The sequence below is a fragment of the Lissotriton helveticus genome, chromosome 12 (assembly GCF_964261635.1).
Source record: "Lissotriton helveticus chromosome 12, aLisHel1.1, whole genome shotgun sequence".
NCBI lineage: Eukaryota > Metazoa > Chordata > Amphibia > Caudata > Salamandridae > Lissotriton > Lissotriton helveticus.
In genome coordinates this window covers 256,505,610-256,522,307 of record NC_136073.1, presented here as the reverse complement: position 1 = coordinate 256,522,307, position 16,698 = coordinate 256,505,610, and the positions used below count along the sequence as shown (strand labels likewise).

The 16,698-nt window shown below is 49.0% G+C and overlaps 1 protein-coding gene across 1 annotated transcript in view; it reads right to left on the bottom strand.

Moving 5' to 3' along the window:
• Positions 1-739: 739 nt before the first annotated feature.
• CYB5B (cytochrome b5 type B) overlaps positions 740-16,698 on the bottom strand; it is a 272,462-nt gene continuing 256,503 nt past the window's right edge. Inside the window, exon 5 of the mRNA XM_078671267.1 lies at positions 740-1,424. Within this exon, the coding sequence (XP_078527393.1) occupies positions 1,334-1,424 (91 nt within the window). The 3' untranslated portion in view covers positions 740-1,333. The remainder of the gene's footprint in view (positions 1,425-16,698) is intronic.

The window sequence follows — 16,698 nt, the reverse complement described above, 5'->3', positions numbered from 1 at the left end:
TCCTAGTCACCAGCAAGTTGGACTACGAGAATGCCCTCCATGCCGGAATTAACTAGCAATCCATCAGAAGACTACAAACTATCCAGAACTCGGCAGTCAGACATTCTCAAACTTCTATACTGAACTCACATCACACCACTCCTCAGGAAGCTCTATTGGCTCCAGATACACAATTGCGCTCATTTCAAACTCTTCTCACAGACACTGCACTTGCATTATTTAATCCTTCAGAAACAACTGAAACAGATAATTGTGGGAGGGATAAAAATAACCAAAAAGCAATATTTTAATGTTAAACGGGTGAGCTGATAACATGACAGGACACCTGCAGCCAATACTTCCGTTAACTTTTTGAAGGAGTAATTTAGAACGATCAACAATGCTCAGATATTTGAAAGCCAATCAATTTCAAGTCTAAATACTTCCGAATTTAAAATGTTGAAAATAAGTTACTTGCATGACAAGGAAAAAGGATGTCAATAGGATAGATGCCAGGCAGAATCTAGTTCTAATTTGGACATAGGAAATGGAGTTGCGGATTCGGTGGCAGAAAGTGCCTGTCAGATATGGCAGGAAAACCAGTCTGCACAAGTAAATGCACAATAGTCTTTGGAAATCTGACTTTTGATGGTTTACTGGTTAACACCCAAAAGGGCTTAACTGAAGCATTGGTTTGGGAATGGGAAAACTGCAAAAGGCTGGTTTACAGAATCACAGAACACAGACAGCCGCAAGAAAATTCCAATAATCCAAACATTTGTTTAATATTTGACAGCTTTCACTGATTACTTCCATAAAATAAAAGGCATTGTTAACAGAGGCTGAAAGTACATTTCCTTTGCTTGATACACAGGAAGGAGGTCAAAGGGAAGGGGGATAATCAATGATAATTTCAGCCACTTTCCAAATATTTTGAAGCTCAAAAAGTATGTGGCAAGCATCTGGATACTCCTCGGTGAGCGTACAGAATAAGCAGCATATTGGAGATCGACATTTATAAGAACAATAGCATGATACAGTATTCATGGGGGAAGTGGCTAGAAAGTTCTACACATAACGGATGACAGCTTGAGGAATGTGTAGCAAGAAAAGTGTCCAGTTGAACAGATTAAAAAGGGGTAGGTGTCCACTGAAGGGAAGTAGATTCACTGACCACAATCTGCTCATTGGCCAACTACTGGTGCCATCTATCAAGTGGCAGGCACAGAATGAGCACGTGTGTTGTGTTGGACACAGTGAATAAACAGTAACCAGCTGATTCCCATCCTCTTTTGCAGACTTTGAATTGTTGGCCAAATTGCAGCTCCAGAGAGAGAGGGTGTGAAAGGCAGGTTCAGGACGATTTGCTTTCCAGAGTATAATAGCGGTACATGAATCCTAAGAGCAGCACTGCGATGGCAGGGATGAACCAGTTGGACCAATAGCTAGAGAAGAAAAAGAGGACAAGTAGTTAGAGACCCCTACATCAAATAAGGAGTTCGACATTTACACACAAAACACCAACTATGTGTATGTTTTTTGCACAATTACACTTTTTATCGCAGCCACAAACTCTTGTAACTACTAATTCAGTTGCAAGGTCCTTGAATTCATGATCAAAATACTTAATCAATGCTTTCAGCAAATAAGTGTGTTTTGGAAACATGTTTGCTTTCGGTCTATTCGAAGTGAACATATTTTTGTTATTATGGTCGCTGCCATACCATTATGGATGCTTAGAGTGAAAGCCGACAGGCTTTTATTGTTTTATTATAGGGACTAATTATCTGTATGTAATTCGAGATGGCACATTTATTGCTTTATTTGATTTACCTGGTTGAGACTTTAGTGTCTCCAAGTACAGTTTATTTTATAGAAATAAAAATCAGTGATCAGATAATATAAAAACCCAGGTATATGACCATAATTTGGTGTGGCTTTTTTGCTAGGACTTTCAAGCCTGGGATCATGCCAGTTTGCAGAGATAGCCAACCTCGGTCGGGCCCCCTTCAGAAAGTGGTGCAGAGAGCTGGCATTGCTTATCATTTCCAGGCCTGCGCTGGGACAGAGATTAGCTAAACAGCTATTTATTTTATTAACGAGAGAAGGTATGCTGTGCGATCCTTCCTAAGACACTCGTTTTACAGGCGTGCTATTTTCTGCTTCTGCTCAAATTTAGCACAGCATTTAGAAATAGCGATTAGGATGCTAGGAACTTGTTAAATATGTTAGGAATGCTCTTATTATTTTCGCTGGCCATGTCACGCAGTGCTGCGTTTATTTTCTTTTTCTGCGTGGTAACCGTTCATATTTTATGCACTAAACTTTGGTTTTATTAATAAAGATTTTAAAATGCATCCCCTGTTTCTTAGAGCTATTTGAGTGTGTCATTCATGGACGAAAGAGGGTCCGACATTCCACTGTGTCCCTTAACTCATCTATTGAGACTGTTTGAACCCAAAAAACACTTCTTTACACATCCCACTGAGCAGGACTGTGGAAGGTTGCAGTCCAACTGGATTTCTCACTCTTGTTAGCGCACTGAACTGAGTCTTGGCTCCAGGGGGTTAGAAATGCGACCCCTGTGGCTATGGTGGGGGGCGCTCATCTCATCTCAAGTAAAGTCCCGTCTCGACCAGCATTAATATAACATGCATCCTACAACTCTGGAGAATTCGTATTGAGGGTCCTTGAAAACTACCCCGCTCTATTTACATTCAATGGGGTACACATTATTTGGGATCAATCGATAGCCACATATCAATGTCCAAAGTCTAAAAAAGACACACAATATAGAATATGAAATTGACCCTTATCTTTATTATTATTTTTATGCACGGACCTGCGATTCTTACGGTGGGTTGTTTTCGTGGCAAGAGCAGGCCACCAAATATTCCATTGGAGCTGTTCACTTAATGAAAACACCTCACACAACGTTGTACTTCACATTGATTTATTGGCAGGCAGCAGCAGCAAACGTGAACGAGCCCTCACAACGAAGTTTTGCGCCTTTCTCGCCATACGGGTTTCGGAAACAGCTTTCCTTAATCATCGGCTTGGCATTTGGGGGAAGGCAACAGCGTGCATTGTTTCTCAGGTGTTTTTCAATAGTTAATCCCGTCCCACTGGGGGTGAGTTCACTGTGCATTCTGGTTATTGAAGTCCAAATAGTTTTGAATCCTTCGTGGATACAGCTATGTCTTCACTTCCGAAAGATGCAAGGAAAGCCAGCTTGCTGCTTGACTTGTGCCTCACCAACAGGTACGTTGTTCCGTTCCGAGCCCCGGGGTCAGAGCACACGGACCTGCAATTCTTGCAGTGGGTTGTTTTCGTGACCAGAGCAGGCCACCAAATATTCCATATGAAGCTGCTCGCTTAATGAAAACACCTCACACAACGTTGTACTTGATTTATTGGCAGGCAGTGTATATATATTATACAGATATATATATATATATATATATATATACATATAAACATATACACACACACACAAAGTTGAGCAGTCTTGCTCGCTATCCCTTCTTGTAGGCTCACTTCATATTGAACAAACTAGAAAGATATTAATTTTATATTCTACATATTGTATCCAAACTGGCCAACATTACTTAAGTCAAAGACTTTTCAATCTGCAAGATGGCCGCACATTAGTGCAGCTCTGCTGGCCAGGTCTTGAATCCGGGCCAAACATGAGCCATCCAAGATACCAAGCGAGGGGTACACACGCCACTAACCCGCTCCTGAGACTGTGTGTGAAATCGGGGTGCGGAGCGCCCGAGCAAGCAACAGACAGCGATGTGGCGAGGGTCCAACCCCTTCAACCAACATGGCAGCGGCCGGCCAAAGCTAGTAGCGGAGAGGGAGGGTGACTGCAGGCCCGAGGCAGAAACAGTGTAACAAAGCCAATACGGTGGCTCTTATCGGTCTGAAGACCAGCGGTACAGGCATTACCATCAATAGGGCGCCCAGAGGCGAAATGACTTGACCGATGTCTGGGGTGCGCCTGCTGCCTTGGAACTCACCACGTCAATTAGGAGTGCTGGTCGGGCCCCAGACAGTGTGTGCTGGGAGCAACTGATGGCACCACATTGAATCAGAGGGGGGGTTGGACGACACACGTCTGCCTGGGCACAGTGGAGAAGACGCTGCTGCGGCATTGAAGAAGGCTCCTTTAGGATGGGTTTAGAGCGCGCACAGGGGCCAGGCAAAACGGTCGCTAGGTGCCGCAGATGCGAGCCTCTGCAGCGAGACAGGACAGGTGAGGCTGGTGCGAGCCGGTTACAAGGTGCGAATCTCGCGGGGGCGCTTCTATATATACCGCCATCACTGGTGCCCCCCCCCCCCCCGCTGGGTGTGGGATTGGTGGCCCCTACTTGTTTCCGGTCCAGGGAAGGCATGGCTTGGCAGTTCGGGCTGGACTGTTCCCATGAGGCACAGGGCCAGACTGATTTGCATTTAGCCATGTCTGAAATGGGGTGGCAGAGTGGGCTAAAGAACGGTGATGGATTAAACCCAGATCTTTTGACTGGGTGTGAGTGTTTGATTGGTTCAGATGCTCTGTCCATTACCACCCCCTTTTGTACCGCTTTTGGCCACCATAAGTGTGGCAGGGTATGCTCAGACGTGAGTCCCTTGCTCACTTTGCCACTGGATTCAAGCAAGCCGGGCTGAAGACGGCTGGAATGCCAGAAACCGGTCCCCGGAAGCTTGTTTCCGGTCCAGGGAAGGCATGGCTTGGCAGTTCGGGCTGGACTGTTCCCATGAGGCACAGGGTCAGACTGATTTGCATTTAGCCACGTCTGAAATGGGGTGGCAGAGTGGGCTAAAGAACGGTGATGGATTAAACCCAGATCATTTGACTGGGTGTGAGTGTTTGATTGGTTCAGATGCTCCGTCCATTACCACCCCCTTTTGTACCGCTATTAGTGGCCCCTACCCCCTGCGCGAACGGACCGTGGCAGGACAAGGCAGGAAGTCACGAAGGGGAGACCTGAAGAACTGCCCCCCCCCCCCCGGGGTAGGAAAGGAGAAGAACTACTAGTTGTGGGCGAAGATCCACCAAGAATATATAATGGGGAAAACAGACAGGCAGCAATCCTGCCTAACCTTCCAGGCGAATAAGGCCCCCAGGCCAACACAAAATGTGCACTCTCACTCTGAACAAGAGCTGCCGCCCTAGGTGGATGCGTCCCTGGAGGCCACCCTACTGGCCATGCAGCAATGCCTGCAGTCAACAGACGGCAAGATAGACGCCTTAAACATACATATGGATAATATGGCCTCCAAGGTAGATAAACACAAAGCGTGCCTCACGACGGCAGAGCAACGCATTTTGGGAGCTGAAGAGGATACACAAGAGCTCACCCGGACACAACTGAACACGGGCAAGATCTTGGCCGTCATCCAAGCCAAAAATTAGAACCTGGAGGCACGCTCGCATCGCATTAACCTGCGTATAATGGGAGTCCCGGAGCACACAAACACAGGCCGCCTGGAAAACTATGTGGAAGAAATGCTGAGAGGTGTATTCGGAAGTGAAGAGCTGTCGATGGTGCTAACAGTTGAACACGCTCACAGCTCCTTGCAGGTGCGCCTGCCCCCCGGGCCCGTGCCCCCCCACTCCCCTCTCCCCAGAGGCCGACCATCGCCAAGCTCCTGAATTATAGAGATTGGGAAACAGTGCTACGCCTCTTATGTGAAAAGGGTGTCACACAGTACGATAGAAACAAAGTAGCTTTTTGCCCCGATTTTACATACGCAGTGCAGGCGGCGCGACAAGAGTTCACCCCAGAGAAGAAGAAACTTCAGTCCCTGGGCTTCAAATATGCGATGCTGTACCCAGGTTGTCTGAAAGTGGATCACGATGGCCACCAAACCATACTCCCCTCCCCCAAAGTAGCTATGGACTACATTAAGACTGTGGGCGCCCTCACAGTAACTCCCCGTGAAACGACAAGGCCACTGCTGACACTGGGGAATAATGGAACTGACCTGTACCAGCGGAATGCCTCCAAAGATAAGTTCTACTCAGGGATGTAATGATTTGTAATTTGGGAACTCGCCTTTTGTAATGTACTTTGCAGTAATTTTTTTATATTAATTTGTTTTATTAGCATTTCAAGGAGTGACAAACAAAGAAGCAATCATCAAAATCATTGACAGTAATCAGTGGCAGTAGAAGTACAATCAGTATTCATAGATACATTGGTAGATAACACAAAGTTCTAAAATAAAAGTGGTAGGAGTCCAAGGGGAGAGGAACATCTCTTGTACGTTATCAAGATCTACAGACCCCAAAAGCTGCGTGATGAATGATCCCCACACGGAGGTGTGCTTTTAACCAATCTCCTTCACAGGGCCCCCGGCCAAACCAACCACCCAGGGCATGTCGTCCGATCACCTACTGTACGTCAGTGGAGGCTGCATCGTGAAGGGACGCCGTGTCCCTGTTCGAGTCGCCCCCGTCCGTCCGATTGTTAGTGCTCTCATCGTCTGTTGTGTCCCGCGTCTGTCTCCCTATCAGAAACATGGACCAGAAATTCTTGGGTCTATTGTGAGGAGGAAGGAGGTCGCTGTAAAGTTCTAATTGTGTGCAACAATATGTCACCTCCCTGGACCATAATGTAAGTGTAGGGGTAGGACCTCTCATCCAGGTGCGCGCAACGCATTGCTCAGCAAGGAGGAAAGCCATATCTACAAGTCTCCTGTGCGCCAGTCGTAGGGGCTTCGAGTAGCCCAGTATAGCCAATAGAGGGTCCGGCATCAACGTAAGCTGTGTGACCCTATTAACCTCTTTGTACACAGCGTGCCAGAAAGAGAGGACGTCCGGGCAGGACCAAGCTACGTGTAAGAAATCGGCAATTTGGGCCCCACATCTCTCGCAATTTGGACTATCTCGCAGCTTATATCTATATAATCTTTCGGGGGTATAATAGGTCCTATTCAGGTATTTAAGGTGGAGTAATCTATGACAGCCATTTAGGGATATACTGCCACAACTCCTCCTGCAGCTTCGTTTGTAAATCGAGCTGCCATGCTAGCTTCGGCTTTGCATATTCCGCCGTTCTCTCCGAGAGAGCTATTCAGTACAGGTTCGTTATTAATTTAGCCAGCGACTTGGCTTTAACCATGTAATCGTAAGCTGCTACCGTTGGGGGCTCCTCCATGTCGTCGCCCAGGTGATCCCTCAGCGCATGTCTCACCCTATGAAACTGAAAGCGCACTAACTGTGGGTATGTTATGTCTTCAGTTTCGATCTCTTCCCAAGTTCGGGCAGTGCCTACATCAAACAAGTCCCCCATATTGTGGATATGCAACACACTCAGTACCGCCTGCACTCCTTTATCCATACACGGGGGTCAGCCAGGCGCCCCAAGCAAGAGCTGACTTTGGAGCATACAGTAGGCTGCTTGCTTGGATATCCATCATGTGGTGCCAAGCATGCGTGACCGCGTTCAGAGAGTCAAGTAAGCTTGTCCGTCTGTCCCGCGGTTTTGCCAGCAGCGTGGGCAGAGGAGTTGGGTCTGCTACAATCGTTTCAATGCATATGTGAGAGAAGTCTGTTGGACCATGTATCCAATGGTAGGCATGCGCGCTCTGTGCAGCACAATAATAGAGTTCCAAATCCGGCGCGTTCAGACCACCCGCCGCGTACGGACGAATAAGTATATTCCACGCCACTCTGGGTTGTTTCCCGGCCCATGCAAGTTGAACCAATAAAGCTTGTAAGTGTCGGAAGAAATGGGATGATAAGACCATTGGGATGTTACTGAACAAGAACAAAAAACGCGGCAGTACAATCATTTTCATGAGGGAAATATGCCCCAACAAGGACAGCGGTAGGGTGATCCATTTTTCGACATTCTCCTTCAGCTTCGAGACCGCCACCCCGTAGTTCTCCCGCAGGACAACCTCAGAGTCTGTATGGAGACGGATCCCCAGATACCGTACCGCATCTGTAGTCCATTGTATGGGGTATTCCGGATCAAATTTCCTCGTAGCAGGGGTAAGCGGAAACATAATGGATTTATTCCAGTTAACGTGAATGCCCGAGAGGAAGCTAAACAATACCACTTCACGGAGAACCGTTGATAGGTGTGTTTCTGGCTTCCTGACATATAAAAGGGTATCATCCGCATATGTGGATACGATCAAATTGTATGAAGGGAACCGGATGCCCCTGTGGCCATAGTATTCACGCAAAGCGCATGCTCGTGGTTCCGCCGCGAGCGCCTATAGGATGGGAGAGAGGGGGCAGCCCTGTCTCGTACCCCTACCAATCATAATGGGGTCCGTGACGAGCGAGCCTATGCGGCCCGTGGGGGAAGTATACCGTATCGCTAGAAGTTGTAGAAACAGCTGTCCCACTCCCATCCGACTCAGAACTTGTCTTAGGAAAGGCCACTCGACCGAATCGAAGGTCTTCTCCATGTCTAGGAAGACCGCTGCCGCAGGCACCTCCGGTCGTGCGTGTTGCAAAGGTCGCAAATACCGTTCTAAGATTATACGTAAGGTTGCGAGTGGGAACAAATCCGGCTTGCTCTGGGGCCACTAATGAGGTAACCATAGGACTAAGACGATTGGAGATCAATTTGGCGAATATCTTCGCGTCGACGTTCAATAGTGACAGGGGGCGGTACGAAGCACAGTCACCCGGATCTTTGCCTGGTTTAAGAATCGCGACAATGATCGCTTCTCGCATTGTTGTCGGCATAATGCCTGTGTTTGCCATATCGTCAAAGAGGGTGAGTAAGTAGGGTATCAGGAGGACTGAGTATGCCTTGTAAAAGGTGACGATTTCATTGCAGACAGAGCCAACACAATTTCTTCCCGTTCAAACGGGCGCACTAGAAACTCCCGGTGTGGATCAGGGAGCCAAGGCAGCTTTATAGGAGAGAGGTAATCCAGAATGCGTTCCTCCGGGATTGGGCCACGCGAGGCATACAACGCTGCATAATATTTACGAAAGCGCTCCGCAACCTGAGCATTCGAGAGGGCCTCATCCGTCGTTGCAGACCTCGGCGCTGGTATACACGTTCTATCCCTGCCTTGTTTAGCTATGCGCGCCAGAACCGCACCCGGGCGTTCTCCTTCGTAGTATGATCGGGCCATTGCATATTTGCCTAAGTGTTTGACTTTAGCATCTGCCTCCTCGTTATACTCCTGCAGGACCTTAGCAAGCTCCTGGGTGAGAGTCTCGCTATTATCTTGGAGATGTCTGTGCTCCAGTTCTTTGAGTTTAGTCTCTAATGCCTGTAGTCTGCTTCTAATCGATTTCAGGACCCCTGAGTGTTTGGATATAGTGACACCTCTGATATACAGCTTGAACGCCTCACAAACATTCTGGAACGAGTCAACGGAGCCCACATTGGCATCAAAAAACGTCTCAATGGCCGTCGCCAACTCTTCCTTAAAAAGGGTATCTAACAAGGAGTGTGGGGGGAAGCGCCATGCAAATAGTGGAATGCACCGCGTTGGGGTAGCCATCAACAGTAATAGGGCTATATCCACACCATGTCTAGCAAAATATTGTAAAATCTTTCTAATCTTCCGGTGGTCGCTCAGGCCACGTACATTCCAGGTCACCAATGTCAGTGTTTCTAAGGCTTCCCCCTCCCGAGTCATCCCGTCTGCAGCAGTCTGTATGGGTCTCCTACCAATAGTGTCCAGACAAACCTCCTACCAAAGTATTCTGCTATTGCCACATATAGGATCTCGTGTATCATTCCCTCAAAATTCAAACTCTCCCCAATCCACCACTTCCGGGCGTCTCAGCACCTGCCCACCCCCCATCCCTCACCATCCACGCCTCCCCATCCCCAACTAGGCCGCGGTCTCCCCCCATCCCACAGAACTCACCCAGGATTCCCCACCCAACCCAGAAACAACCAAACCCATAGTAGAAGAACAGGACCCCCCCACCCCCCTGAATCCAAACTCAGTGGGTATCACGAGAGGGCAAAGGTAGCCCGCAATGTGCAAGCGTAGTAAAAAAAATTCTTTACATTGTCACCCGCCCCTCCCCAGTCTCAGGTCTAAAAGATTATGCGTGTAACCATCAGCACTAACCAGCTGTCCCTTGGCAAACAGACAATGATCGGCTAAACCACATGTGATGAAGGAACAAACATTGCATCCAACTGTGCTATCCACCCCCTATTCTCATGTCATTGCAACAGCGCTTCCCTACTAGGTGGGAGAAAGGGTTAGCTATAGTATATATCAGCACAGTGTATATCTTAATATCTCGAGCCGCCCATTGACGACCCCCTGTACTCAGTCTATCATCGTCTATTACCACTTGCCACAGCTAACCCCCATTTTGTGTCGCGAAAACCATACAAGTATAATGGGGTACAGCTTAGATCTCGTGCAACCCCTCCCTTAAGTTCCCCCCTTCCCTCCCACACCGTGCTACCTCATGCATTCTAATTCGTGCAGCTTATCTGTACAAAACTCAATCAGTCATGCTCGTCCATGGAGCCGCCCTCTGCACCAGCCTCTTCACTCGGTGGGGATTGATTCTCCTTCAGCCAGTCTTTAAGGGCTTTCTGTAGAGCTTTAGGGTCCGTGAAGTTCATAGATTTCCCCTGCCTGTTGATCCTCAATTTCGCTGGGTAAAGCATCGCGTTGTCCGCACCCATTTCTCGTAGCTGTCGTTTCATCGGTGGGAACTGTTTCCGTGCCTCCTGCACCCTAGCGGTGAAGTCCGGGAATAGTGAGAGAACCGAACCCTCGTACTGGAGTGGTTGTTTGTCCCTCGCTAGCTTTAGTGCCACATCACGATCCCTGTAGTTGAGCAGTTTAGCGATTATGGGCCTTGGCGGCGCCCCGGCCTAGGCCTCGGGCCCAAAGAGCGGTGGGCCCTCTCCACCACAAACATCGCCGAAAAGACTGTCGCCAAGAAGCTTCTTCAGTAGGCTCTCAACGAATATTTCCATATTTCCGGTTTGAGTGTTCTCTGGCAGGCCTGTGATGCGGAGATTGCACCGCCCAGAGCGAACCTCTAAATCCTCAGTCTTGTCTAGTAGTGTCTGAATGGCCCTGCTCATCTGTTTGTTTTCCGTGTCCAGAGAGGTCTGTGCTTCCTCTACCTCAGTGAGGCTGCGCTCTGACATGTCTACACGCTCCGCCTGTTTGTCCAGTCTTTCTGCCATACGATCCATGCGGTAAGTGAGCGCATCTAGCTTGGTCCCCAACGCAGTCATCCCCACCTGAAGACTCTTTTCCATGGCTATTAGTAATCCACGTAAGTCCTGCTGCTGGGTGTCTTCCGTCATATCTCGTCCCCCTATCTCAGTCCCTCCTGAGGCGTCGCCGTTCTTGGGGCCAAACGTTAATTTTGGTTGAGTTCTATCCGTACGCCCCATTCCGGCTACTCGGGTGCTCCCACGCAGCTGGGGGCTGCCCGGGGTGCACAGATCACCACCAACCAGGCCCCCTCCCCAAAGCACCGAGTGCGGCAGAGTGCCCCGCGGGCTTCTCAATAATGTAGGCGTACCTTGGCGTATGACAGGCCTGTGCAATCGGTGTCGATCACTCACCGGCATACAAACCCACTACCAAGGGGTAACTGGCGTGTGACCCCCCCAGATGGACCGCCTTCTCGTAAACTCCAAGAGCCAGCCAACAGGGGGAGCGTGAAGTAACAGGCAGCAACCACCCTCCGGGGGACAACGTCACAGCAGGTGCAGGCAGATAGCTCCCAGGCCCGGGGAAGGCGGGGGAGACAGCGCAGAGAGGTTCTCGCTGTATCACGGTGGGTCCCAGGGGGAGAGCCAAAGCATCAGGGCCCCATCAGCCTCCACTGTAGCTCCACGCAGCTCAAGCACTCCAAATCCTACCTCAGCAAGCATCACCATCCGCGGGCGGTAGCCCCCGCAATTTTAGAGCGCCCCTAACAGCACCGGCCCACTCGTACCACATCGGGTGGGATTAACCAGCGCCAAGTGTCACCTCCCTCCAGCGCAACGTGGCAGCGTGGGCTCCGGAGGCTCCCCCAGGCGTCAAGGCCCAGAACAGACCGCAAGCAAGGCCGAAACGCCGCCCACAGGAGTCGTGGCACACGGCCCTCCGCTCCAGGCCCAGTCTCCAGATATTGCCAGGCTCAGAGCGTTCCAAATCAGTCCTCTGGTGCCCGCCCCTAAACTTCGGGCGCGGGCGGCTCAATTTGGCCCAGGGTCGGGTATTGCAGGTCAGCGGCCTTCGTACCCTCCGGCCGCAAATTGTCTGCAATCGGCCCAGTCTGTCGGGGCAACAATTGTCGGCAGGGGGTCCCCCTCAGGGCCGGGGGACCGCGAATATAGTGGTCTGCGCCGCCGGGCAGAGGAATCGGGGGACGAGCGTAGCGGAACTCGGTGCAGGGCCCAACCCCCACCGGCACTTTCACTTCCAGTCCCGCAGGGCCACGCTCACCTCCTCTCGCAATGCCGCCGCCTTCCAGGCCTCTTTCTAGTCAGTATCGCACCCACTCCTGGGGTGTATCAATGGCCAGGAGCTCCTCGCCCCTCTCGTCGAGCGTGGGGATACCCTCCTCCGCGGCAGAGTCGCAGGCACAGCAGCTGAGTCGCCGTCTCCGCCCCCCAACGGCCAGCGCGGTCCCGCTGCTCGCGGCGCCTCCAACGCGCCTCCAGGCCGCAGAGTCAGTTACAGGGGTCGTTGGCGGGCACCAAGGCCGAATCCACGCCAGCCAGGTTTCACAAGTGTTAAGCAACATGGGATGACAGCCGGTGGCCGTTGCTGTGTGGTATGTACGCAGGATTATTGAAGGGGATGCGGTGAGACGGGGGAGCTCTCGGCTCAGGGAGCCATCTTGGTTGCGAGCTAGCTCCGCCTCCCGTACTTTGCAGTAATAGATGTCAATAGATACAGCAGTAAACGCCCAAAGCAGCCGGGTGAGATCCTGGCTGGATGCCCAGAGACAGGGCCCACCTTGTTGGGACACCTTACACAATTACATATTATGCTCATGGGTGGCAGATGGTGGGTCTCTTTAATCTGAATTTCTGTACAGCCCAATGATATTTAAATTTCTGACGGCCCCCTCTGGTCATCAGAGGGCAGCTAGCTTCTCGCACCCCCCTTCAGGGTAAAACCCACTGAAGCTAAATGTATTATACCATGTGTTTTGATCCTCTTGGACCACGATGTTTTGAATGAGTATTTTGTATTTTTTTTTTTACTGTATTGGGCATGGCTTAGGCATGTTTTTATCGCTGAAGTGAGAGGGGGTGGGTTTGTTTGTTACTGTTGGTCTGTTATTGAGACTTTGATTGCATGCTACCTGATAAACATCCACATAGCTAAGCTCTCTACCCAACAACCCCACATACATCGCTATAGCATAACGTGCTAAAAAAAAAAAAAAAGGAGTACCAAAAATGGCAACCACAACCTGCTCACACAGAACTTGTGCAAGTTGAATACCCCTAGACATGTTAGGCAGGTATTTGCGTATCTAGATCGTCATTAGGTGCACACTGTATTTATAAAAGAAACGCACCTCACCACACTGGCTTCCTCCTATTCTAGAGGGGTCCTTATCCTGGTCCTTAGAGGTACCCTCTTCACAACATTGCACTCTGAAGCGGATGATCAAGGGAGATATGTCATATAGCAGGTGTTGTGTGGTGGCATAACACTGACCCTAATCAATGTGTATGGTCCCAATACTTACGATCCAGGGCTGGACTGTTCCCATGAGGAACAGGCTCAAGACTTTGCATATAGGTGTGTCTGAACTGCGCTGGTGAAGTGAGCTAAAGAACGATGATGGATTCATCCCAGATCTGTGACTGGGGGTGAGTGCCTGAAACGTTTCAGCGCTCCGTCCATCATCTCCTTGAGTTTGCCTTGTTCGCCCTAAGTTGGTAGGGTATGCCCAGACGTGGGTCCCTTGCTCACTTTGCCACTGGATTGAAGCTAGCCTGGCTGATGAGGGCTGTTAGCCCGAAACCGGTCCCAGGATGCTTATTTCCGGTCCAGGGAAGACATGGCGCGACAGTTCGGGCTGGACTGTTCCCATGAGGCACAGGGTCAAGACTGATTTGCATATAGCTGTGTTTGAACTGGGGTGGGGAAGTGAGCTAAAGAACGATGATGGTTTCAACCCAGATCTGTGAATGGGGGTGAGTATCTGAAACGTTTCAGCGCGCCGTCCATCATCTCCTTGTGTTTGCTTTGTTCGCCCTAAGTTGGCTCTCACCGCGACAGAGGGAGTTCCTGCTCCAACCGAAAATGGAGGAAGAGGTTGGAGATGCTATCCGCTCATTACCTAATGGAAAATCGCCTGGAAGCAACTGCATTTCATGCAAATTCTATAAGACATTCTCATACTTGCTAATACCCCACCTCCTTGAAATGTACCAGGAGGCGTATGACAGCCAGTCCCTTACCCCACTCTCCGGGAGGTGCTGTTAATCACGCTATTGAAACTGGGGAAATCACCCAAACAAGTAGCAACTGTCTGCTGTCACCAATTAATACAGATGTAAACATTTTGGTGAAAAGTTTTGTATCCCCGCTACAGCTGATGCTGCAATCCTTTGTATTGCCGGATCAGGCAGGCTTCTTTCCCTCTAGGTCCACCACACATAATCTCCGCACCCTATTTGCCGCCATTCATGAGCTGAATCCCTCGTTGCCAGCTGCAGTGATCTTTCTGTACGCTGCAAAGGTGTTTGACTCTATACAATGGCCTTACATGTTCACTGTGCTAGACCGGAAGGGGATGCTGCTGGCCTTCTTGTGCTGGATTTGATTGCTGTATACAGCCCCGGTTTCCGGTTTCAAAGACACCATAATCTCCGACCCCATGTAAATCTACAGGGTAAAGCGACAGGGCTGCCCACTTTACCCGATCTTATTCGCCCGGGCACTGGAATCACTTGCTTGAATTATTAGGCAAAAGCACTCGTCTGCAGCTCTGTCGTTCCGTCAATGGCCCCTAGCTATATCACTTTACACTGAGGACATGGTGGTATATGTTAGAAAACCTAGGGTAAATTTAGATCAGACGGTGAGGGAGTATGTCAAATACGAATGGTATTATGGACTACGTATCAACTCGAATAAAGCTGTTGTGTTTCCATTAACCCCTTTCATGTTGCTCCACATGCTGGAGTATCCACTAAAGTGGTGCACTGAGCCCCTAAAATACCTGGGGGTATGGATACACTGCGACCCAGAGGTTGTAATATGTCAAAACTACAGCACTGCCGTATTGAAGCTGCATGATCAGATAACCCGATGGATTTGACTCCCCCTTTCACTAGCAGACAGACTGGGAATCATGAAGATGGCCGTATTGCCCAAGTTTCTATATTTATTTGTGAACATTCCCATCCCCCTAATACAAGAGTTTTTTAAGACACTAAAATCTTGCATGATGTCTCTCGCCTGGGCGGGCAAATAGCCTTGAATAAATTGGCAGACACTCATGCGCCCTTATCTACAAGGAGGGTTCGCCGCCCCAGATATCCATCTATATTACCTGTGAGCCTATGCTCACTTTGCTCACTACTGGTACCACCCCCAATGCTACATGGCTCACACCGCTGTTGACCATGATGAAGCCTACCCTGTCCCCTTAAATGAGATACTGCCGAATACACAGCCAACGGATACCCTCAAGTCTGTCAGTCTACTAAACACTACAAATAGAGCATGGCAGGCACTCGCCACACGTGCACACAAGACTCCACTATACATTACAAAACTACCATTACTTTACCATCCCTCCCTCTCAGTCACAAGGGAGGCATGAGTGTTAACTATATTAAAGGAGGCGGGAGTGAGAACATGGGTGACGCTTTCCCCGCGGGATCCTTTCTCACACTTGCTGAGTTTATGGGGAACCGGAATTTCACTCCGATGCAGAGTTTTGTATACTATAGGCTAAGGGCAGCAATGAAAGAGTTATACCCCTGCTTTCCCCAAGAACCGCCTGTGCTGCATTCCCTACAGACCCTACTCACAAGCGCAGATCAGAATAAACTCATTACCAAACTGCACAACTCCTCTCTGAGGGAACAATGCAAATCCATGGGCACACTTTTCAACCTATCAAATATATAATTATGAGCTTATAGAGCATCACTGTGTACAACCCCTTACGTTTAAAACACACAGAGGCTTGTAGTACCCTTTTTTCCCTCTTTGATAATCTAAATCTATTGTGTTGGTGGGCTTTCCACAATTCTTATTCCCCACCACTCATGTAAAAAAGTTGATCCTAAAGTGCCGGCCCGACAACACAAATCTGCAACTAGAGTATTTCAAAATAGCAAAGTACACACAAAAACAGTCTATGGTACCTAAATTTGATTTTTTTCATCCAGAGTAATCTTTTTCTTTCGAGTTGGTGAGCTATCTAATTCTAACTCCACACTATTAACATCAAGAGATTTTCAAAACCACCTATAGTTAGAAATAATCCAAACAGCGAGTCGATTTAAAACTGTTAACTTCACAGTCGGTTTATAAAATGGTATTCCATTTGTTTGTCACCGGTTTTAAAAACGTCTGTCTCCCTCGAGAAGTCAGGTTCATATACAAAGTTAAACGCTAAATGTCATGCTTTATTCACAGGGGAAATCATCAGGTAATAGAACTCACCTGATGCTAAACCATGTCCCTTAAGGAATCTAGACTGTTAGTAATACCACAAGTAGAAACATATCAGGTATCATGAAACACTGACAAAGAAGACACTCGTATTGA